The sequence below is a fragment of the Podarcis pityusensis genome, assembly GCF_964106645.2.
Source record: "Podarcis pityusensis genome assembly, chromosome: 8".
NCBI lineage: Eukaryota > Metazoa > Chordata > Lepidosauria > Squamata > Lacertidae > Podarcis > Podarcis pityusensis.
This window is the reverse complement of record NC_138033.1, coordinates 55,275,474-55,299,106: the sequence shown is the minus strand read 5'-3', so window position 1 is coordinate 55,299,106 and position 23,633 is coordinate 55,275,474. Positions and strand designations below refer to the sequence as shown.

General features: G+C 43.6%; 1 protein-coding gene across 1 annotated transcript; it reads right to left on the bottom strand.

The window, feature by feature from the left end:
• Positions 1-686: 686 nt before the first annotated feature.
• On the bottom strand, positions 687-16,640 carry WFDC1 (WAP four-disulfide core domain 1). The gene is made up of 6 exons (XM_081016609.1): positions 16,101-16,640; positions 6,298-6,493; positions 4,999-5,082; positions 3,460-3,600; positions 2,730-2,771; positions 687-1,398 (listed from the first exon to the last, which is right to left on the bottom strand). The coding sequence occupies exons 1-6, from the start codon at positions 16,224-16,226 to the stop codon at positions 1,340-1,342; spliced, it is 648 nt and encodes a 215-aa protein (XP_080872735.1). The 5' UTR covers positions 16,227-16,640; the 3' UTR covers positions 687-1,339.
• Positions 16,641-23,633: the final 6,993 nt, after the last annotated feature.

Genomic DNA, 23,633 nt, shown 5'->3' with positions numbered 1-23,633 from the left:
CACCTCATTTACAAATGAATCATCTGCATACAAATGGATTGAATTTGCAAACAGGTCATTGACAGAAAATGTGGCAGTGGGGCATGATGCTGTTCAGGATTTCATCCTTCCATTCCATTCCATTTCTCACCACCATTTTTCATTGCCCTGCCCTAACAGTCCATCAGCATGGAGACTACTGAGCATGCTCAGTCCTCATTGGGCTATTATTCCTGCCCCCAACCTTTCCTAAAGGTTATGTGTATGTTTACATAAATCTGGAATTTCCACAAGCTTGCTGATAACTTCTTTTTTCTGTGCAAATGCTGCTGATTTTATTTGCATTTATTTTAATATTTATTGCCCTACCTTTTCCCCCAAAGAGCTCAAGTCCTCCCTCTCTCAATCCTTTCCTCACAACCCTGTTCAACTGAGAGACAATGACTGGCCCACAATCACCCTGTGAGCAGAATTTGAACCCTGGTCTCCTAGTCCATAACACCACACCACCTGTTCCTATATTGCCATTACAGCCTGGACACTGGAAATAGAAGGAATGGTGATAATACACTTGGCATGTGCAGATTAGCTGTATTTCCAAAGCAGTTGGTATCTGGGCAAGGGCAGGGGGATGGAAATCTGTTCACCTATATCATACAGGACCGCTCCATTTGAAATACACCAAAAGAAATAAATAGACAGGGCAGTTTCCCTGGACAAGATGCATTTATTTTGTGTGTGCAGATGAGAAGACATTACTGCCAATCAGAAACTCTATTATCGAAATATGAATGATAGCAAAAGGTCAAGCTCAGAAAACACAGAGAAGAATACAGTGGCTTTTAAGAATGCAGTGCAAAGTGACAGGTGAAAGTGTGATCCAGGTAACTAGGAGTTAAGGTCTGTGTTTATTCAGCATTTCTCTACAAGACATGGTTTTCTATCTGAATTTTATCACTGGTTGGGGCCAGCAGTAGCCAAAGTGATGGACCCTCCAGATGCACTTGGACTACAGCTGCCATCATCCTTGACTATTGGTCATGCTGGCCAGGGCTGATGGGAGTTGGAGTCTAACAATGTTATGGCACCACCAGGAATTCAGGACAGGGGTATCTAATGCAGTGCCCTCAATAAGATGTTGGGATATGACTTCCATGGTCCTTAGCCGCTGAGCAAGCTACCTGGGGTTTGATGGGAGCTTTAGTGCAACGACATCTCAAAGGCGCCATGTTGTTTTGTTCTGGATCTTGGATTGTGGGGAAGACCTGAGAGCTGCAGCAGAAAGCAGAGGCATCGTCACGCATTTTCACGCCATGTCCCCATTTATTGGGAGAATTCCCCCCCGAAGGCTTTGCCAGAATTAACCAAGGTGTTTCTGCTGTTGTTTGACGTAGCCCACCACGTTATTGGAACTGCCTCCTGTAAAACAACAATGGGCAGAATAGGTGTGAAACATGAACATTTAAGAATGTGAATCCATTCAAGAATATCATGGTGTATGTTAGAATTCCTGATCTATGATTTCAGTCATGGGATTTTTGTCTTTCACATGACATGATATATTTTGACTCCACAGAGTGGGAAGTGACGAAGACAGGATGTTTGTGTTACTGTGTTCCTTGAAGTGGGACGACTGTCCTTTGTCCTTTTTCTCTTTGCTGTCTGATGCTAGAGAGAGAGGGAGCCATGTTGCAGTGCTCCATGTGTGTTTATATGTAAATAAAGTAGATGAGCCAACATACTGAGTTGCTGAAGTCTGTCACACGCATGATGTGCAAACTCTGAGGATCCCTAAGTGTGCCAGTGTCGGTTGGCATCGGTCGCTGTGATGTTCGGGCAGAAGAAAGCTTATGAAGCTCCCGAACGATTGACCAGGAGAGAGGGAACATGCCAGACGGGCATGTGTCTCTGCCAAAGTCCTACTTAAGTGTAGGCTGAACTCCTTACAGTTTAATGGGGTTATAGAATTACAAGGTGAAGACCTGCTTCATGGGCAGGACAGTGGGATAGGAAGAGAATAGCAGCTGTTTACATATGTAGAGCCCTGTTGGATCAGGCCAATGGCCCATCTGGTCCAGCATCCTGTTCTCACAGTGGCTATCCAAATGCCTGTGGGAAACCTGCAAGCAGGATTTGAGCACAAGAGACCTCTCCTTGCCTGTGGTTTCCAGCAATTGGTATTCAGAAGCATTGCTGCCTCCATCTGTGGAGGCAGAGCACAGCTACCATTACTAATAGCCAATGATAGCCCTCTCCTGAATATTTTTTTCTAATCCTCATTTAAAGCCATCCAAGTTAGTGGCCATCACTGCCTCCCCTGGAATGAGTTCCATAGTTTAACCATGCAATGCATGAAGAAGAGCTTGCTGGATCAGGCCAAAGGCCAACCTAATCTAACAACCTGTTCTCATAGGGCCCAGTCTTTGGTAACCCCAAAAGTAGCAGCCCTCTCCCTGCTTGTAGTTTCCAGCAACTGGCTTGGAATCCTAGGAAGGAATTCATGGTGGTTCAAGTGGACCATTGGATGATTGTTAATATGTCTGGGTTATCTCATTCTGCTCTTGGTTTATGTGTGTGTGTGTGTGTAAACTGACTTTTAATGCATTAATTATTCTATTGTAACCCACCATGGGGGCACTTTTTAGGACCAAAAAAGCAATATATATACACGTTTTGAAACAAGCAAGCAAACAGCAATATGCATTTAAGCTGAATTTGTCATGATCCAAATCACAATGGTGGAGTCTTACCAAAATATTCCTTGTAATATTTAGGCCTTAGATTCCACCCATCTGGGGAGAAAAACAAATGAAAATGAGCTCCAGATAGTAAAATTGGAATGACTATCTTGCATTGACCACAACATGATGGATGGATGTTCTCCTGACTTTGCTGAAACCATTATGTTGCGCAGCCCTTTAGAAATGAGGCAGTAACAAATCTGAACTCTGGACATTATAGGAAGCTTACCCAGTTTCCTCTATACCAGTGTGTAGCCAATGCAGTGGACTCCAGAAGTTGTGGACCACAACTCCCAATATCCCTGAATATTGGTCATGCAGGCTGGGAATGATGGAAGCTGCAGTCCCAAAAAATCTGAAGGGCACCATGTTGGCTTTTCCTTCTCAATGATCTGCAGAACACTTACAGTCACACCTAGTGTCTGGAAGCCAGAAGTACATAAGAATCAGAACAGACCAGCATTGACTCGTACATTATGTATATGGACCAGAGGTGGGGAACCTCAGGCCATGTGGCCCCCAGGCCACCCCACCCCCCATTTGTGCTCTTCTCAAGCACTTTTGGTGGAATGTGTCTTCAATCCTGCTTGCCAAAATGTAGAGGTGCGTGCATAGAAACCTCTGATTTGTGTGTGGCAGAAATGTACCCTGCTATACTCAAGAGTCACGTTTGTGGTTGTTCCACCTCTTGACCCTCAGAAGGTCAAGGGCATGTGATACCCAGAAGGTGTAGACCTACCAGAGTTCCCACGAAGCTTGATACATTGGCCCCTGTTGGGAATGCCCTCAGCAGCGTTGCCAGGATTAATGATGTGGCATTCATATCCTGTTGGGCAGTGCAGAGGTTCGTCTCCATCTTCTGTGGTGCTGCATGCTTCGGCTAAGGAAAGAGTCATAGGAGAACATGAGAAGGCACCCACCAGGCCAGGACAAAGGTCCATCTGGCTTAGCGTGTTGAGGCTGCTGAGTTGACCAAGCCATGCTCAAGGGAGCTCCCTGCTGGCTTGGTTTGCTGGTTGCCTTCTCAGCCCAAAGGTGACAAGAACATGACATGGATGCAGTTATGTGCCCACAAAACCTCTCTGCTCAGTTATTGGCCCACTATGTTTTTCAATGTTCCTCCCTTGAGCCTTGAACTCAGATCTCTACCCGGGACAGTTGCAAATCAATTGGCGGGGGGGGGGCATTTTTTCTAGTCATTAGATAGCCCTGATTGTTCATCTCTATTAGGCTATGGGAATTAAAGTAGCTTTTCCAAAAGAAGTCCAAAGCCTTGGCCCAAGAGTACAAGGTTGCCAGCTTTCATTCTGCCTCTTCTGCTTTTTAACAGCTGCTTGGTGTGTGGGCATTAGCAGGTGATCACGTTTATCTCTGTGCTGTGAAAAGTTTTGTGAGTTGATTTCTGCATACTGAAGTGTGCTTAAAAGCACAAGAGCATGCTAATTCAGTTTTTCATGATCAGCTGGCAACATCAGAGAGGGAGAGAGACAGAGAGAGAGAATCTTGCTAGAAAAGCGACCAGGTTTAGTTAGCTTTTGCTGCCTTTCTCTGGGGAGCCATAGCAGAGAACCCTCATGCAGTGTCAGAGTGTCTCCACTTAAAAGGACCAGAGAGCAGACAGAGTCTTTGCCTGAGACTCTGGAAAGCTGTTGCCAGTCAGAGTAGACATTACTGGTCTGGATGGGAGGCAACTTCCTATTGTTACACACACTCCACTCTCCAAGTGGAGATTTCAGGGGTTCCAGCACATAGGTCAGTTTGGGTTTCCTTGGAATGAAGGTCACCAGAGATGGTGGTATATTTTTATTTGTTTACACATATGCAGAAGCTGGGCATAGAATGGAAGAGCTCGTAGTATTAAAACTCTAACAGATTTTGCTTCTCCATTTGGTTTCTTGCGGGGGCGTGGGGCGTGTCAAAGCCACAGCTTGGGGTTCAGCACAGAGAGCAAAGCCAGACCTCTGTGTCTTCCTAGCTCTGGTCAAGACCAGCTCAGGTCTGTTCTCTTACACTTGTTTATTGCATCACCTCCAGACAGGTGAGGGGAGAAGCCCTGTCTCCTGGAAGTATCTCTAGCTAGTAGTATTTGTGCTGCTTAGACATGCAAAGAAATACTTTGCAGGCCTAGCTAGAGTCCTTAACTTAAGAAAGAGACTGGTCTGACCATTTTACCAGAATCCTCACCCATCCTACAATGCTATACCCAAATTGGGAAACATATTTGTAGAGCAGTATCAATATTCTGACACCTTCCAAATGATGCACACATTTTTCTGACCTTGTAAAACTTCTTCCGGTCCGTCGAGAAGCCAGCCATTTCCACCCAGCCAGCGTGGCTTGGGCTGAACCAACCAATCCAAAACTGTTCCAAGAAACCAGACATTGTTATGGAGAATGAGAACACTGAAAAGTGAATAGAAGAATTCAAGGACTGCTTTGCTACGATGGATCATTGGTTGATGCCACTCAGTAATCTGTCAATAGACAGTGAGCAGATGGATACTCCAGGGAAGTTCACAAGCAGGGGGATGGTGGTGGTATTTTCCTCCTTGGCTGCATTCAGACATGCAGAACATTGCACCAGTTTTCCTGATTATAATGCTAATGCTTTTGTTCTGGTTTCTAACGTTGCTTTCACATGGCAGTACCTACAGCATTAGGGAACTGTGGCTTTTTGATCAATATACCTGCAGGTCATGCTAAATGTCATTCACATGGTGATGAACAACACTGACACACACCGTTGGACAATGTGGCTTCTCCCACACCCTTTCAGCACATGTGTGCTTCTGTTCCCCCATTATCCCCCCATGAAAAAAACAGGAAAGGCCTTTACTCCCATGGTTTTCTGGGTTAATAGGCTTCCAAATGGATATTTTCTGGAAGTAATTAACACAGAACTGAGCGATAAGCTTTCACTATGTTCTGCTAGATTTCCAGAAGTGATTTTTATGTCATTTGAAATCTCATAGATCATAGAATCACAAAGTTGGAAGGGACCCTGACAATCATCTAGTCCAACCCTCTGCAATGCAGGAATATGCAACTGCTTCTTACAGAGATCAAACCTGCAACCTTGGCATCATTAACACCACACTGAGCTATCCAGGGTCAAATATAAAGTGGGAATTAACAGGTAGGTAGCCATGTTGGTCTGCCGTAGTCAAAACAAAATAAAAAACAAAATCCTTCCAGTAGCACCTTAGAGACCAACTAAGTTTGTTATTGGTATGAGCTTTTGTGTGAAGAAGTGTACATGCACATGAAAGCTCATGCCAATAACAAACTTAGTTGGTCTCTAAGGTGCTACTGGAAGGAATTTTTTTTATTATTTGAGAATTAACAGTTAGGGAAACACTGGGGAAATGGAATAAACTGCTGTGGGAATTCAGCCTTAACACTCAACATCTGATACCATGCAGCTGAACCTGGAAGCAGCACTTACCACATTTTGATCTGCCAAAGGCAGACCTCCATGTATTCCTCTGATCGAATATTTTATGCTAGAGATCAATAACACTCTTTCTCTCTCTCATCCCTCATCTGGTCTAGCACGACATATTATGGGCTGGCATACCTGGAGGTGGAGGCACCGACTCCAGGCAAGCATAGATGCACCCATTGTAGCAGCAGCGCTTGTGTCTCTCGCACTCGGAGTCCGAGCGACAGCTGGGCACCTCGCACGCTCGATCAGGCAGCGTCTGCGGTGGAGGGGGGCAGCGGTCGTTCTTCTGGTAAGGCGTTCCATGGGAATGAAGGGGGTACTCATAGTCCTAAAAGAGTTAGAACATATCCAGTTGGTATCTAAAGAAGTGTGCATGCACACGAAAGCTCATACCAATAACTAACTTAGTTGGTCTCTAAGGTGCTACTGGAAGGAATTCTTTTATTGATTTATTTTACTTGATTTATTATATTTTGTTTTGACTACGGCAGACCAACACGGCTACCTACCTGTAACTTTTTCTGACTTGTTTGCAGGAAGTACTTGGGGAAAATAGGGCACTGCCCCACCAGCCTCAGTCTGCCCCCAGCCACTCCTCACCTGTCTGATTTCATACTTACAAGCAGTCCAAGGGGTTGGCACTGCCTTCTTCCTCCTCCCTAGTCTCAAAACTAGAATCAATTGGCTCTGCCGCTCACTGGCTTTGGCTAGCATTGGCTCTGGCGCCACCTACTGGTGATCTTCTTCCTTTCCAACCTGCCAGTCCCAATGGGCACTATTATGGGGACATCATCTATTGTGCACTCATCCTGATTTGCTTGTGGGAGTGGTAATACAGCTTCCTGTTCATCATTTTTTTCATTCCACCCTTTCCAATGCATTTCCCCATCACTTTCCAACCTTCAAAAGCCCATTGTTGATTTTTGTTTAAGTGGATTTCTTATGTTTGGATGACAGAACACATTCATTCACAAACTCAATTTTCCTAGTATATTATTGAATCCCTCCTGCAAAATACGGGTGGTCTGGAGGTGGCCTTAGAACAAAAGGTATCAATTTTTTATGTTGCACATTAATCATGGAATTCTAATATATGTTTTTGTTTCCAAAATAATTTCAGTTCTAGAAAGTCTAGGGAAGCCATGCTGAGTCTCATAATTCATGTTCAAACACGCTTTATTTTTTATTTTTTACTTTAAAAGGGGGACACTTTTGGAGGAGGAGGTAGGGTGGCTCCTTAGGTATTGCCAAGAAAGAAAGATAAAAGAGGACACAGATTTGCACTGCATGTCATAGTTAATGTATACATATAAATTTAAAAATAATGACTATAATTTAAACACAAATATAATACATCTCTCCAAAGTAGGGACGACTCTGTCCAGGTGAGCTGAATGGCTCCTGTTCTCTCTTCTTAGCGAGTTTTATCTTTCAACCAGACTTGGACCAAACAACCCTTAAAATAGAGGACTCCTTCAAACAGGACTGTTAAAACAGAGGGGAAGATTCCTAATTTTGAAGATAATCATCCAAGGTAGAAACTTCCCAGTTCAGGATTTTACATGTTTCTCCCCTGCAACTACTTCCAAACCTACCTACCAACTGAATGTAACGGAGATGTTGTTAACCATTTTAATTAGGGGGGTGTGTGTGTGTGTGTGTGTGTGTGTGTATTCACACACACACTATGCAGCCTTAACTTCAGCCATTAAGATTTTGAGGGTTGTCTGCATTACTCAGATGTTCCAGCAGATGGCGCTAACTGGCAGCTATAACAGCTATGAAGAGCCCTTAATTTAGGGACCATCTCGCTTTCAAAAACTTTTCTTAATCCTTCCATTACACTTTGTTACATTTTCAGCTGACACTTCCTTCTTCTTTTGTCACACCTTGGTAAAGGTAAAGGTAAAGGGACCCCTGACCATTAGGTCCAGTCGTGACCGACTCTGGGGTTGCGGCACTCATCTCGCTTTATTGGCCGAGGGAGCCGGCGTACAGCTTCCGGGTCATGTGGCCAGCATGACTAAGCTACTTCTGGTGAACCAGAGCAGCGCACAGAAACACCATTTACCTTCCCGCCGGAGCAGTACCTATTTATCTACTTGCACTTTGACGTGCTTTCGAACTGCTAGGTTGGCAGGAGCAGGGACCGAGCAACGGGAGCTCACCCCGTCGAGGGGATTCGAACTGCCAACCTTCTGATCAGCAAGTCCTAGGCTCTGTGGTTTAACCCACAGCGCCACCCGCGTCCTGTCACACCTTGGTACACCCTTTTAAATCTCCATGTGGGTGGTGTGGGGTACATTTTGTTTCTAGTGAAAGATTGTTTGCACCTCTGTTCGAAAGCTAAAGTTGCACGTTAGGCGGTTGAAGATTCCAAGTATTGCATCACCTGACATCACTAAGATGCCTGGTGACTGAGAGGTGGGCAGCCCACCCACCTGTCAGATTGGGCCTCTGAGGGTGGAGAGATGAAGATCTGGCCTGCCGGCCAGAAAAGGTTTCTTACCCCTCATGAAATTGCAGAGTTGGAAGGGACACCCAGAGTCATCCAGCTCAACCCGCTGTAATCACAGCTAAGGAATCCCCGACAGATGACATCAAACCTGTTTAAAAACCTCCAATGAAGGAGAGTGTACTACCTTCTGAGGTAGTCCATTCCCCTGATCTGGAACTGTAAACTGATTGCAATAATCTGGATTTTATGCTATGATGTGTCCTTTTTTGTGGGGTATAAAGATAGAAATCGGCACAGCTGCCTGAATTTTTTGAGTCTCTTTAGGTTGTGGTTATGGAAGCCACCCTTTCATTTGAAAAGTTGCCAAGACATTTCTAGATCTTTTGCCTCTGTAACAATCATGGCTCATAGCCATTCATAGACTAATCTTCCAGGAATGTGTCGACTCTAGTGCTATTTAAGTCATCAAAGTTAACAGTCATTCCCACATCTCTTGGAAATGAAGTGCATTTGTTTAAAAAGAAGAACATTTAATAGTCCTAATAAACTTTTTGCAAGGGGGCACAAACTCTTTGCAACGCCCCCCCCCCCCCCGCTTTTTAAAATCTCCCTTTGGATAAAAGTATTGGTGTGGTGTGGATTCTGAAAGCAGACAGTAGAGTCAGATGCTGAGCCTAGAAGAAGTTCATTCAAGTGTATATCACAAATGAAGTTAATTGTCTCTTCTTTGTGATGACAGGCCTTGATCCCCTCCGGCCCCCACCATGTCTCATATGCCCAGCAGTCACTATCTCCCCCCAACCAGTTCTAGTCAAATACAAAAAGCGTACCTGAGATATTTGACATACCTGACATACCTGACTGTGGCGCTCATTGATCAGAAGGAGCCAGGGGTCACTCCCTACTGAGCCTTAAAAAATCTGGGCTGCCCTTGTTTAAGAATGGCATGGCTTGTTTGTTTGTTTGTTTGGATGTGTCGAAGAAGAGCGCAGAGTGCAGACTGCTAGGAAAAAAGCATACTCACAAACACACCTTGGCTACCTTAAGAGCAACAAAACCCCAGATCCCCACCAATTAGCGTTTCAATGAAACAGGAATGTAGGAAGCTGCCTTATACAGAGCCAGAACACCTGCCCATTTAGCTCAGTATTTTCCACACTGACAGTTGTCCAGGGTTTCAACAGGGGTCTCTCTCAGCCCTACCTTGAAATGCTGGGGATTAAACCTAAGACCTTCTGCATGCAAGAAAGATGACTTTCCACTCACCTGTGGCCCTTTGCAATGTTGTCTTCCCTTTAATACTTTCCTGATGCAATTTCTTATCCTATTAATGGGCAAATAATGGTTGGGGGGAGGGGAGGCAACACTTTTATGTGGGAAGGGGGGTGTGTGTGTGTGATTATATATGTCCGTGCAAATGATCTAGACTGGGTCTCTTGTGTTTAGCCTCTCCATCTCCCACCTTAATGGCAACCAGCTCCTTGCCCCACACCCCTGAGACAGGTATTTCATTTTTGCCTCCTGGTACACCCACCTTTGCTCACAGATCCTTTTAATCTAAGAACATCTGGGGTCTTTTCCAGTTCAGTAGCACCTGGATGACAGGTAAGCTGGAAAGAACATATCCTGGAGGGTTTGGGCACCGTGCCTAATTGTCATGTATTACCATACTGTTAACATTGTTCTTGTTCCACTGTGTCATCCCTCTGGGCTGAGATTATGCAGCTACACACACACACAAAAATCCACAGACACACCAAGCTCTATTTTTATCATAGTACTGTACATGATATAAATGATGTTGACAAACTATATCTGATTGCCATTATGTTTATGAGACAAAGCCCCATTGTTCCAGTATGCAAACAACACCTCTAGAAGATGACTGTCTGTTCACTTCTAGCTTATTGTAGGTCCCTGCAGTCTCTGGAATATTCTGTTGCAATTTTAATCGTTTCTCAGTTTCTCCCAGGATAGCTCCTTTGTATTGAATACCTTCAATCTGTCTGTTCTTCTGGTACCAGCTAGGTTTCTTCCATTCCTTATCATCAATAAATCTGGAGGTAAGCACCCTCATTTCCACCTCTGACTTTATCATAGGAGGGCTAATACCATGTTCTGCCAGTAGGTGTCACTCTGTACGGTTTCTCCCAGCATAAGAAGGTTATTGCTGCATTCTGCCACTAGGGGGTCGCTGTTTGACAAATTGCTTTGCTTCATTATGGTTAACAAATGGATCAGTAATGCTTTGCTCCAGGTAGCACCAGAAACTCCCATGTGTTCACTCATGCAGACAGAGTTCATGTGTTAGAAAAGAGGCCTCTAGGTGAACCCATGGTTGAGTTTTGAGTTGAAAGTGGGCCTTCTGACTCTTTCTTCTCCAAATGAAATGGTGTGTGTGTGTGTGTGTGTGTGTGTGTGTGTGTAATGTGGGGTTTTGGGGGAGGATATGATGGAGTGGAAAGGTATATGCATTTATAAAACATGCTAACATGTTCACAGCCCCTTACATGCACACTTTTTTGAAATCATTTCAACAGAATGATCATAATAGTATGATGTCAAGTTCCAATGAAATTCATTTGAAGAAGCGGCCAGCCACATTCTAGCTGTGAACTCAAAGTTTCAGGCAGAGCGGGGAACTAAAAAAAAGGACCCATCAACACATCTGTAGAACAGATGATGGTTCGTGCAGTGCTTTCAGATCCATGTTATCTGCATGTATCTAAATTCATGACAACTCTCTACATCATTCTTGTTGGATTATTAATTTTAAAAAGCTACCTGACTGTATTCTTAGTAATAACGTATTGAACCCATTGGGACCTGTTGACTTGCATTTCAGCATGAACACACTTAATTCACAGCTCCCAAAACAATGTGCAAACTGAAAGTCATCCTTCATTTGCACATTTCTGAATTTGCAGTGCAGTTCTCCAGCCGAGTCGTGTGCAAAAATGCACATAGTAGAGAAAAGCGTGCATAAAAATCCATATAATAATGAAAACAACTTACAGAAATGGATATTAGAGAAAAGCACTTGCCAAAATGCATGTATATTAGACAAAATTGCATACAGAAGCATGTATGTTAGGAGGATTGACCATTAAAATGCTAGTGAATTTTTGAGAGGACCTTTTAAAAATAAATAAATCACAAATTGATAGGGAAATTCAGATAACTGAAATTCAGATGTTTTTAATTTTTTTTGCAGGGTGGGGGTGGGTGAAGGGACCTGAGAAATAGAAATTGACAGATTCTCCCACCTATTTCTGAATAAGTGTGTTTCAGACCTGAGTGTGTCTGTTCTTGACCTAATGGACCACATAGAAGCAAAATTGTGCAGAACCTGTCTACTAATAACAACTCCCTTCCCTTCCAATCTAATTTATGAGTGGACTTTAAAACTAATCAATTCCCTGACCTAAGTCCCCCTGAAATCACCCCTTTTAACGCCTTCCTTTTTCAAGGAGAGCCCTCTCTGCTGCCTTTTGATCACTTTCCGTTCTTAGTAATCCTAGAGAGTTCCTGCTAACAATAATAGGAAATGAGCTTTCAAGGAAACGGCGATTAAAACGCCTCGTCTTTTCAACCTCAAACAATACTTGAGGCCCTTTTGACTTCCACCTGACCTACAGTAGATTTCCTCTCTGAAGAAGCTCAATCCCACCCAATACCGCTTGGCTCCTTTCCAGTGTTTTTGTTCTGGGGGGGATGCAGGGGTACACATGCCCCTAAACATTTTGTGAATCTTTGTACTTTTGTCCATTTACTGTATTTATTTCCCCCAATTTGAACTATGTATGAAATGGTGATTTTCTTGAGTCAAAATGAGAGTACCCCTAAACATTTTTTTAGGAAAAAAAGCACTGCTCCTGTCAATATATATCACTGCACACACCCCAATCTGTTAGCGCCAAGAGACCCTAAGGCAGTGATGGCCAAACTTGGCCCTCCAGCTGTTTTGGGACTACAACGCCCATCATCCCTGACCTCTGGTCCTGTTAGCTAGGGATGATGGGAGTTATAGTCCCAAAACAGCTGGAGGGCCAAGAAGTTTGGTCATCACTGCCCTAAGGGCTCAGTTTCCTTAGACTGAAGGCCAATGAAGTCTCTGGTGTCTGGTGTCTCTGATATATATATATATATATATATATATATATATATATATACATATATATATACACATACACACACACACACACAGAGAGAGAGAGAGAGAGAGAGAGAGAGAGAGAGAGAGAGAGAGAGAGAACCTGAGCACAAGATGGAAAGGCAGCAGTAACACTCCATCATATCATGCTTCCCCATTAAGTTTGGGATCCCCAAAGCCATAGTTTTGGATTAAGCACACACAGCAAGGCAAACCTTTGCATCTCTTTCTAGCTTTCAGCTCCAGCCAGACTAAAAGCTAGTTTCCAGCCAGCTGAAAGTGTGGAGGATGGAGGGCTACCCATCTCCTAAGAAAGCATCACCACCCAGTTGTCTCTATGGCAACATACCTGTTCTTTACCAGCCATTTAGACATGCACATAAAAACACAAGAGCCTATTGGATCAGGCCAGTGGCCCATCTAATACAGTGTTCAGTTCTCATAGTGGCTAACTGGGTGCCTGAGAGAAACCCACAACCAGGACCCAAGCATCCCTATTCCCCTCAGCTCCCAGAGTTTTTTAGCAACCACTCCCTCGTCCCAGGGAACTCTAAAAATTGCAACTTTGTGGGGGGAAATTGGGTTCTCCTAATAGCTCTCAGCACCCTTAACAAACAATGGTTCCCAAGATTCTTTGTGGGAAGCCATGACAGGTGAAAGTGGCGTGATTTTGGGGGGGAATGGTGCAGATAGGGCCTAACCTAGGATTGGCTCTCTCTACGCAGCCACTTTCCTTCAACTTTGTGGTCATTATCCCGCCTCTCTCTGCAATATCAAAGCCTGGCTAGTCAGGGCCAGAATTATGAGCTATATGGATGAATGCTCCCTAAGATTAAGCCCATCTTCTCAAGCCTCTCTGTTGCAGGCATAGAAACCTCCAGCGTTCTTGTTGCTTTGATGGAAGCAATGACAGAAAGGGTGCGGCCGTGGATCCGGATGGATGTGGCTATGAGTCCTCCCACTTCTGGGAATCGGATGTGGGTGTGTGCAAGTCATGCTTGGAGCTGATGTATTGTTATGTGCGTCTGGTAATTGACTTTAGGTTACATGTCTAGCCGCACTTTCCTGGAGCAAACCCCATGGAATTCAATAGGATTTACTTCCAAGTAGACTCAGTTAAGCTTGCACTGTCATTGCATTTTTTATTTTTATTTTTGTATCTGTTTTTGCATTAATGTGCTGCTCTGGAGACCTTTGGGTCAAAAAAGGGCATATAAATCAACCATCATGTCCCACCCTGCAGTTTTCATACTATGGGGTCTGCTTATCTCCTACACTGAAACCAAGTCCCAGCGACAAGCCCACCCTCTGAAAAAGACCTGTCTACATTTCTCCTTGGGGCATATTCAAAGACAGTGGTCCTTCAACATGCAGGAGGGTGGGCAGCAAGGGAGGGGAATCCTGAACCTTGCCAGCTCAGCATATTGCATGATTGGCAGCTTGCCCAAAGCGCAAATACCATGAAGGCATCTTTGGAAGTGGAGAGGCAAGTAACAGCAAGCTTCCTAAACACACACACACACACACAGAGAGAGAGAGAGAGAGAGAGAGAGAGGGAGAGAGAGAGACCCCCCCACCCCAATCCAGAGAGATCTTTAGAATGCAAGAGAAGAGAGAGAAGATGGCAAGTTAGAGTGTCAGATCAGAAGCTGGGAGACCAGGGTTCAAATCCCCACAGGGCCATGAAACTAGCTGGCCTTGGGCCAATCACAGTCTGGCACTCTAGCCTTGCAGGCTTGTTTGTGGATGAAATGGCAAGCAGGGGAAGAACCATGGATTCTACCTTGAGCTCCTTGGAGGAAAGGTGGGTTAGAAACAAAGGAAATAAAAGAGTCGCTGCAGGAGCCCTCTCTCCAATTTTAAAATAAGAATAATATATATACACCAGAAGACAAGACCAAAAGTAAGAAGAGCCCTTCTGGGGTCCATCTAAAGCCCCATCTATTCCAGCATCTACCGGTAACTGGCAGTCAGAACAGCCTAGCATACATAAATACTCATTCAGTTAATGTAATGATCAAGACATCCGTATTAGTGTCACATCAAAAGCACAGATTCATAGAGGAGAAATACTAGGGATGCAGTCAACCCAAAGAATTCAATAATTTGAAAACAATTGATCACACACGCAGGCACAGAAGAATCAATGCTTCATATAAGCATTCCCAATTAAACAAACAAGAAATCATCAGAGAAGGCAACCCCCTAATAAATTTAAAGAAATGTGTATTCCGTTTCAAGACCACATCTGACCTCACACTTTATTTTCACTTATATGGCTGCATTGAATCTGCTCTGCTCATATAATTTCCTGGCTTTTTAGTAAAGTTATAAACATATGTCCCTCTTAATTATCGCTGTTTTTAAACTTTATTGAAAGTAAAATCAGCTACTCTATGTATCTAGATCCCATTGCATTTGATGGGGCTTAGTCCCAGGTAAAAAAGGTAAGGTTGCCATCTTAGACTTTAAAAATGATTTGTGGCTATTTTTATGTAAGAACACAAGAGCCCTGCTGGATCAGGCCAGTGGCCCCTTTAGTCCAGCATCCTGTTCTCACAGTGGCCAACCAGATGCCTGTGGGAAACTCACAAGCATCTGTGGTTCCCAGCAACCAGCATTCATAAAGTATTACTGCCACTGAAAGTAGAGGCAGAGCATAATTTTGTGGAATCTATATCTTCTACCCTGTGCTGAGATCCTCTTTATGAAAGGCAGGTTATAAATAATAATTCTAAGGGACCAATTATGTCTTATGTGTCCCTTAGAATTGAATGGGGACCTTTAGGGTGTGGGTTTAGCCCCTGTCTGCATATTCCCAATCAAACCTCTGGTTCTTGGTTATTTAGCCCTGTGTTATAGATTATTTCCCCCCTTTATTCACTTATTTGCAGAGAGGAGAGCTGCAGAAACTGAAGCGGGGGTGGTTTACAAGATTTTTTAAAGGGGGAAAAGTGATTTCCTGGCAAATAATACTCATAGAGTAGACCCAAATCCATTGATCTACTGGGTAACCTCTAAAGATACCCCATTTCTTTTGCTTGTGCACCTCTGGTTTTTCCTTTAAGGAAGACCCAATGCATTATCCATCCCCAAATGCAGCACACTTCTTCAGGACACAGGAAGCTGCATTGCACTAAGTCAGCCCACTAAATCCATCTAGCTCAGTACTGTTTACACAGGCTGGCAGTGACTCTCAAGGGTTTCAGGCGGAAAAGCCAAGGATTAAACATGGGCCCTTCTGCATATTCTACCACTAGACTATGCCCCCCCCCCGCACCTCTGGTTTCCCTGCCCTCCACCTTCCAAGCCAAATCTACTTACATCATATTTCTCTGCCAGCTTCAGGTGTGAGGCTCTTCTCCAGCGCTTTTTTCCACAGCAGCAATGCGGGGATAGGAGAAGCGTCAAGCACAAAGTGACCACCAATAAATGCTGTCTGCACCCCATTCTGACACACGCACAGACCCGTCTCTTCTCCTTACACGGTGAACAATTAAAAACTCCCCGACTCCAAATTCAGCAAGGACGAGGCTGGCTTCAGATTTCTTTAGAGCAGAAAGAGGAGGTTGGTTTTGGTCAGGCAAAAGTCCAGCTCAGCCAGCCCCTTGCATGCAAGCACACACAGCTATTAGTCCTAAAAGACGGCTGTAGGAGCTCTGGGTGTGACTGAGAACGTTGTCGGAGAAGTTTCGTGCTCCAAGTTTGATCAGGTTGTCCGATCTCGCAGCTGCTCCAACGGCTGTGCCCCCCACCTCCCTGGAAAGATGGAAAGATTATTTTTAGACCTTTGTTTCAACATCTGGCACTCCTAGAGAGAGAGAGGCCCATTCAAAGCCAGAGAGAACGAGAGGATCAGATGACAGCTGCTGTAAGGAGGGAATGGGGTGGGGTGGGGGGGGTAGCCGAATTTGTTTTTTGTTTTTTAAAGGTCTCCAAGGAATAGGCAGGGCAAGCGCAAGCAAAATCTTTCAAGTCTTCCCATGGCAAGGCTCCTCACCATGACTAGTGTAGTCAATTTCTCTTTCGATCAGTTTCTCATTTTTCCAATCTTGTGTTTGGTTCTCTGCATCTGTTTTCTAATGGATCTTTTTTAAAGTCCTCAATAAAATTCATAAGCATTTTTCTGCATTTTTCTCCTAATATGCACATATTAGTACACAATATCTTCGAATATACCTGTTTTGCAAAGCAATTTCCTCTAGGATCATGCATTTTTGGATGTTGTTTTTCATGGATGTATATGCATTTTTACCCTAGTACATGCATTTTTGAACACATCACTTGGTGGGTGGGTGGGTGGGTGGGGAGAACAGCATTGCAAAAACTCAGAGAAGTCCAGATTTCAAAGAGTGCCTGCATTTTGGTCCATGCATTGTTTCAGAAAATGCAGATTAGCTAGGTTCACCTTCAAATGTGATCTGACTCCAAGTTCTCCTCTGTCTCAACCCCGTCACATGTGGTCTGCAATGGCACAGCCCAGACACAGAGTTACCCCACCACCACCACTCTTGGCGAAAAGTCAATGATACTCCTCAGTAAATGTGTAGTAGGACCAGACTGAAAAGTTTAGAGCCCTTGCCTGTCTCTACTTATGCAGCCGTGCAGTGAACGAATTAAGCCATATGTGTCTTATTAAGGAGGTATTCCCATAAACCCAGAAAGTGCCTAGTGGGTTAAATTAGCACAAAGATGTTGAATAGGGCAATGCATTATTCTGCTGAAAAGAGGAAGCTGTCTCAAAAGTAGAAGGAAGGATTTAAAGCCCCCCCCCCCAAAAAAAACCCCAAGAACACCAGACTAGAGCCAGCCAATGAGCTTGTTTTCCCTTTGGGCTGCCAGGAAGGGAGCAAGGACAGATGTCAAGCAGTAAAAAGACTCCTTGTGGAATGGCTGCTTGGGGCTTATTCAATTATTCAAAGCCTTATGAAGCTGAGGCCCGAATACCTCAAGGACCACTTCTCCCCACAAGAACTAGCCCAGACCCTGCGGTCTTCATCAGAGTCCCTTCTCTGTGTGCCTTAGCCAAGGGAGATGCAGAGGGTCGACATATGAGAACAGGCTTTTTCAGTGTTGGCCTCGCGTTTGTAGAATGCCCTCCCCAGGGAAACGCACCTGGTGCCATCATTGTCGGTTTTTAGGAATCAGGCTAAGACATTTGTATCCACCCAGGCCTTTGGTAGTTAGCCTCTACTGTGATGCTCATCTTTTAGTGGGGTGAGCCAGAACTCATCCTTCTAACTGTATTGCTGGATGCACAAAGACAGAAAGAAAGGAAAAACAAGAAAAGGAGAGACCTAAAGAGAGAGAGAGAGAGAAAGGGGAAAACTACATCCTCATCTCATCCTGAGGTAAAGTTCTTAACCCGAGGTACTACTTCTGGGTTAACAGAGTCTGTAACCTGAAGTGTTTATAACCTGAAGCGTTAGTAACCCGAGGTACCACTGTAATATGTACATAACATACATAATACATATAATATGTAGCTTCCATAAAGTATGTGGAAGCCTATTGTGTAAGAGATTGTGCAATCCATTGTGCAGCAAAGTTACCAGCAACTTGCTTATGCATTCTCTTGAGCAACCCTATTCTATTGGTATTCACCAATGGAACAAGGATACCACTAAGGTATACAGCCCAATGTTCTGAAACGTCTGTGCTGAAGCATTAAAAACCGCATACCTCAAATAACCTATGTGGAACATGGCTTTGGTGGTACAGTACAGTACAGTACACCACTGACCCAACGGTATCAGGTCACACAAAAAGCCTGATCCTGTCAGGAATGGGAACGTCACTGCAGTCGATCACCCAGAATGGAAGACAAAAGCGTTCTGTCAAGGACGCCTGTCGAGGGTTTTGCTCCGAGGGCATCCAAGGATCCAGAGGTCGTGTCCGACCATGGAATTGCTCAATGGGAGCAAAGCCTGCCTTGGAGTTAGCTGCCTCATCCATCTTCTCATCTTCCTTCCTGCCCTGCATTTCCTCAGAGCATTATGAAAATGTCCTCACTGCCATGTTCCACTCCTGCCAAGGCTGGCCAATGCATCTCTGAAGGCATCCCATTTTTTTTACAACATTGTTGTTTCGCTAATATTTCTATCTTAGCAAAAAAAGCTTAAGGAGTCTTCAGGAATAAATTTTCAAACATTCCACGTAATTACTACCATAATAATTTTTTATTTGCTTATTTAATTCCACACATTTATACCCCACCTTTCCTCACAAGAGGGAGCCCAGGGTATTCACTGCATGCACAGTTATAAAAGAAAATGTTATGAAAATGATGTACCGATGGTATGTAACACCTGTGAAGTTAGCAAAAATGTATAAGATAAGTAACAAATGTTGGAAATGTAAAGAAAAAGAAGGTACCTTTTTTCATATGTGGTGGGAATGTAAGAAGGTAAAATGCTTTTGGGAAATGATTTATAATGAATTGAAGAAAATGTTGAAATATACATTTGTTAAGAAACCAGAAGCATTTTTACTAGGCATTACAGGTAATGAGATAAATAAGAAAGAAAAGAAGTTATTTTTATATGCAGTGACAGCAGCAAGAATATTGATGGCCCAGAAATGGAAACAGGAGGAATTACCTACGATAGAAGAATGGAGAACTAAAATGATGGATTATGCAGAACTGGACAGAATGACAGGAAGGATCCGGAATCGACGAGATCAAAGATTTACAGAAGATTGGGAAAAGTTTATCCAATATATGCAAAAACTGAGTGATAATAAAATTACGTTTGTAAGCTTTAAGGAAGCTCTGTGAGGGGAAAGGGTTAAAAGGGCAGAAATGTGTAAAAAGTAACAATAGGAAGGAATGGCAGACAAATTGAGGGAAGTCAAAAAAGAGAAGTAAGATGTAATTAAGATGTATGGAATGTATAAATTTGTTTTTGTATTTGAAAACTAATAAAAATATAATATATATATAAAAAAAGAGGGAGCCCAGGGTGACTAACAAATATATTTCAACAGAAAATGTAGTAGTAACAAACAAGCAAGCACACAGCACTCGAATAAACACACCCCACTTGTGAGCACATCTGAAGCTCATGAATGTATTAAGTGTGGTAGATGGTGCTTCTGGGTTGTTGCTGTTTTGTAATTTTACATTTTTTATTGATTTATTGTACTCTTGCATTTGTATCTGCTGTAATTTTCTTGTGATAATATTGTGTTAATCTGTCTATTGCCTTGAGAGCCTTTGGACAAAACAGCATAGAAATAAACCAATGAATGAATAGCAGTACCAATAAAATATAACCAATAAAAATAACCAAGATAAACACAGTAAAACTGAATAATCTTAGTATTGTTGCATATTTAGTTAGTTCTGTTGGCGTTCTTCCTAAGTGTCCCTGCAAACAGGCATTTTCTCATGGGTGTGCTCTGCACCAGTAGGCACATTCAAAGCCATAACATGCCACTTTAAACAATCATGGCTTGCCTCAAGGAATTCTGGGAAGGGTTGTTTGTTAAGGGTGCTGAGAGCCATTAGGAGACCCATATTATCCTCAAAGAACTACAGTTTCCAAGGTCCCTTGGGAAGAGGGACTGATTGTTAAACCACTCTGGGAATTGTGCAACTTGAAATTGCCAACATGTGATTGAGGGTTGTTGCAGATGACTTGTCTATTGAGCATCTCCCCTGAACCATGTGCAGAGAGATTGTATAATGTTGGCTATTTAATGATTAGCCACTCTTTATGCATCTGCAGGGAGGTTCTATGATCTTTTGAGAGTTTGTTCCACAACAGCTCCAAATCAGCACGTGATTGAATCCCGCCCAAACATAGTGATGGCCTGGAAGACCCCACATCCTCATTTATAAAAACCCACAAGAGGAACACAAACTCCAGCCTCTCCATTTAGCCATTCATTCCTCTAGTCTCACGCCATGTGAATTTCATCCACTACGGAACACTCAGCCAAGCTTTATCAATGCACATGTTTTTAAACATTTGTCACCAACACATGCCTGATTCATTTCCTTTTAAAGATGCTTACAGGCAAACATTTCAACTTATCTAAATTTAGAATTAACTTTGGAATTTTTCTGTTTATTCCATGCATGGGTAATATAATCACCCAGAATTTATTTGAGAATAAGGGAGACAGATTGAGGCAGTAAGAGCATATCTACACCACAGAGTCCAACTGAGAGTTTTGCATGGGTTAAGACAGATAGCCAGTTTCCCAGACTATCCCTGTACCTATGCTGATTTCTCTCTTATCTCTTTGATGTTTAGACTGATACATCTTGGGCTGCATCCTGTTTCAGCTTCCTACTCCCTCTCACACACTTTTCTGTGGATCTCTCTTTTGAAAACAAAGTGGCAAGCATGGCATTTTTGTTTGTCCAATTAGATAATTAATTAGGATAGAACTCTTTCCTTTCAATAATGTACTTCCTTTAATAAATAGAAACTTTCTTATTTTATACAAAGTCAGTCTGAGTCTGAATGCCTTTCAGCTAGATGCTTGCTCTAAGCAAGGCGCCATTTAACTAAAGTTAATTTCTTCTTCTGCATATAAACTCTATAAACTAACATCGGTTTCATGGTCATTTCATAGGCACAGCTCCCTGCCCCCCAGGCCCAGGCAGCCTTTCTCAACCTTGGGTCCCCAGATGTTGCTGGACTACAACTCCCATCATCCCTGATCACTGGTCCTGCTAGCCATCCTGCTAGATGATGGGCGTTGTAGTCCACCAAAAATCCGGCCCTGTGCTTACATGTCAATTTGCATGCGTGAACATTAAAGCTCAGTGCAGTGCACAGCCTAACATTTGACACACTGCAGCTGCTGAGGTATGTTTTGAACTGTCAGGAAGAGAAGATCTGGGCCTCTGGGATTTTCTAAGCAGTAACTGAATTTACTCTCTATCTTAAGAATGGTTTCTGCTGAAAGAATGAGTTCCCTGTGTTGATTTATAGTGTTGGTTATAGTCAGGCTACTGCTGGAGACCAGGTCTGGAAAGTCATAAAACTGGCAGATGGGGAATTTCCAAGAGCTCCAGATGAAACACTGTCTGTGCTGGGCGGAGCCTTCTGCTCATTCTGGAGACAAGCAGGTTCCTCAAAACAATACAAGGGCACTGCTGGCTCAGATCAAGAGTTCCATCAAGTTCAATATCTCCTGTCAAATGTGGCCTGCCTCATGCCTTCTGGTTGAGCAAGAAGAGACATGATAGAAGCTTATAAAATTAGGCATGGCATGGAGAAAGTGGATTGGGAAAAGTTTTTCTCCTCTCTCAGAACATTAGAGCTTGTGGACATCCAAGGAAGCTGAATGTTGGAAGGTTCAAGGCAGATAAAAGACAGTACATATTCAAACAGCACATTGTTAAACTATGGAAGGTTTTTATCTGCAAGGCTTTATACAGTTTCCTAGCAGGACTCCCAACACAGGCCTGAGACAACTTTCTTATAGCCTAACAGGGGAATCGAATGTGGATGGGTTGCCAAGACTCCTGAATACAATACACCTTTTACTTCTGGCATCCATCCTTTGAGCAGAGCTGTAGCTATGGGATGGGGCAGGACTATCCAGTTTTTTTTGCCCTAGGTGAAGCCTCCAGAGGGCCACCACTGAGGCTCCCAGCCTGTGTGTGTGTGTGTGTGTGTGTGTGTGTGTACAGAAATGTACATGGGTGAATGCCAAACTGGGTCTCTGACCTGGGTGAAATAAAGCCTAGTTTTGCCCCTGGTTTGAGGTAAGGTTATCAACATTTCAGCCACCCTCTGCAGCTGAGCCTTTAACATCGGCTTAATGTCCAGCTGTTAGTCAAGGATACAAATGACGTTTGTGCTGCAAAAAGCGTCATTTGCAGATATTGACAGATCAAACCACTGTCAAAAGCACAGGAGCAGGCCAGACCATTTCTCCGCAGATCATTTGGCAACCTTGCTTTTTTTGCAAGGCGTATTGTTTTAGCTGTCATGGCTTATGGCCAGTAGACGTATATTTTGCAAATTCTTCAAATACCTCCTCCCCCTCCTTTTTCTTTGCTGTATGTATGCATGGTGGGGGGGGGGGTGTCAAAATTGACGTTGCTGCTATGGCTGTGGAGTTGCTTCCAAACATGAAAACATAATTCTCACTCTAGGGCAGCTGAGCTGGCTGCCAGAGTGACAGGGGGAGGCCTTACCTTCTGCCAGAACTTCTTTGAGAGATTAGACAACTAAACCTTGTATCACCACCACCCCAAAATCAAACCCAAGATTGTGTGCATGCTTTGTTTCTTTCTTTTCCATCTACTGCCAAGTATAAAGACTGTGAAGTGACCACAGCTTGAGAGGGCAGGATTCCTGAAAGCCCTCTGAGAAAAGACTCCATATGGAAATTGTGCAAGCCAAGGAACACAAATTCTTTCAGATATGGCTTTAAAGGAAAATCTCTCTCTCTCTCTCTCTCTCTCTCCCTCTCTTGGGTGATAATGTCCTGTTTTACAGAGAACAGTTCACTATAGGAGCTCTCTATTTGAAGGACTGTCCCATCAAAGCCTGCTTTAATGACAAAAGTTGGTCATCATATCCATTAATTTCAACAAGTTTACTCTAAACATGACTGAAGTTAGATACAGCCCAAAGCACCGAGAGCAGGAGCCTTGAAATCACTCATCAATAGAGTGCTTTATACCAGCTGCACCTGGTGCTAAAGCTATGGCTATTCCTGGACCAGGAGAGCTTGACCACATGGGAGTCACCGACTTCAAGGCTGGACTGCTGCAATGCACTCTGTGTGGGGCTTCCCTTGCACCTGACCTGGAAGCTGCAGTTAGTGCAGAATGCTGCTGACAGGAGTGAGGCGCTGTCTACATGTAAGAACTCTGCTCAGAGATCT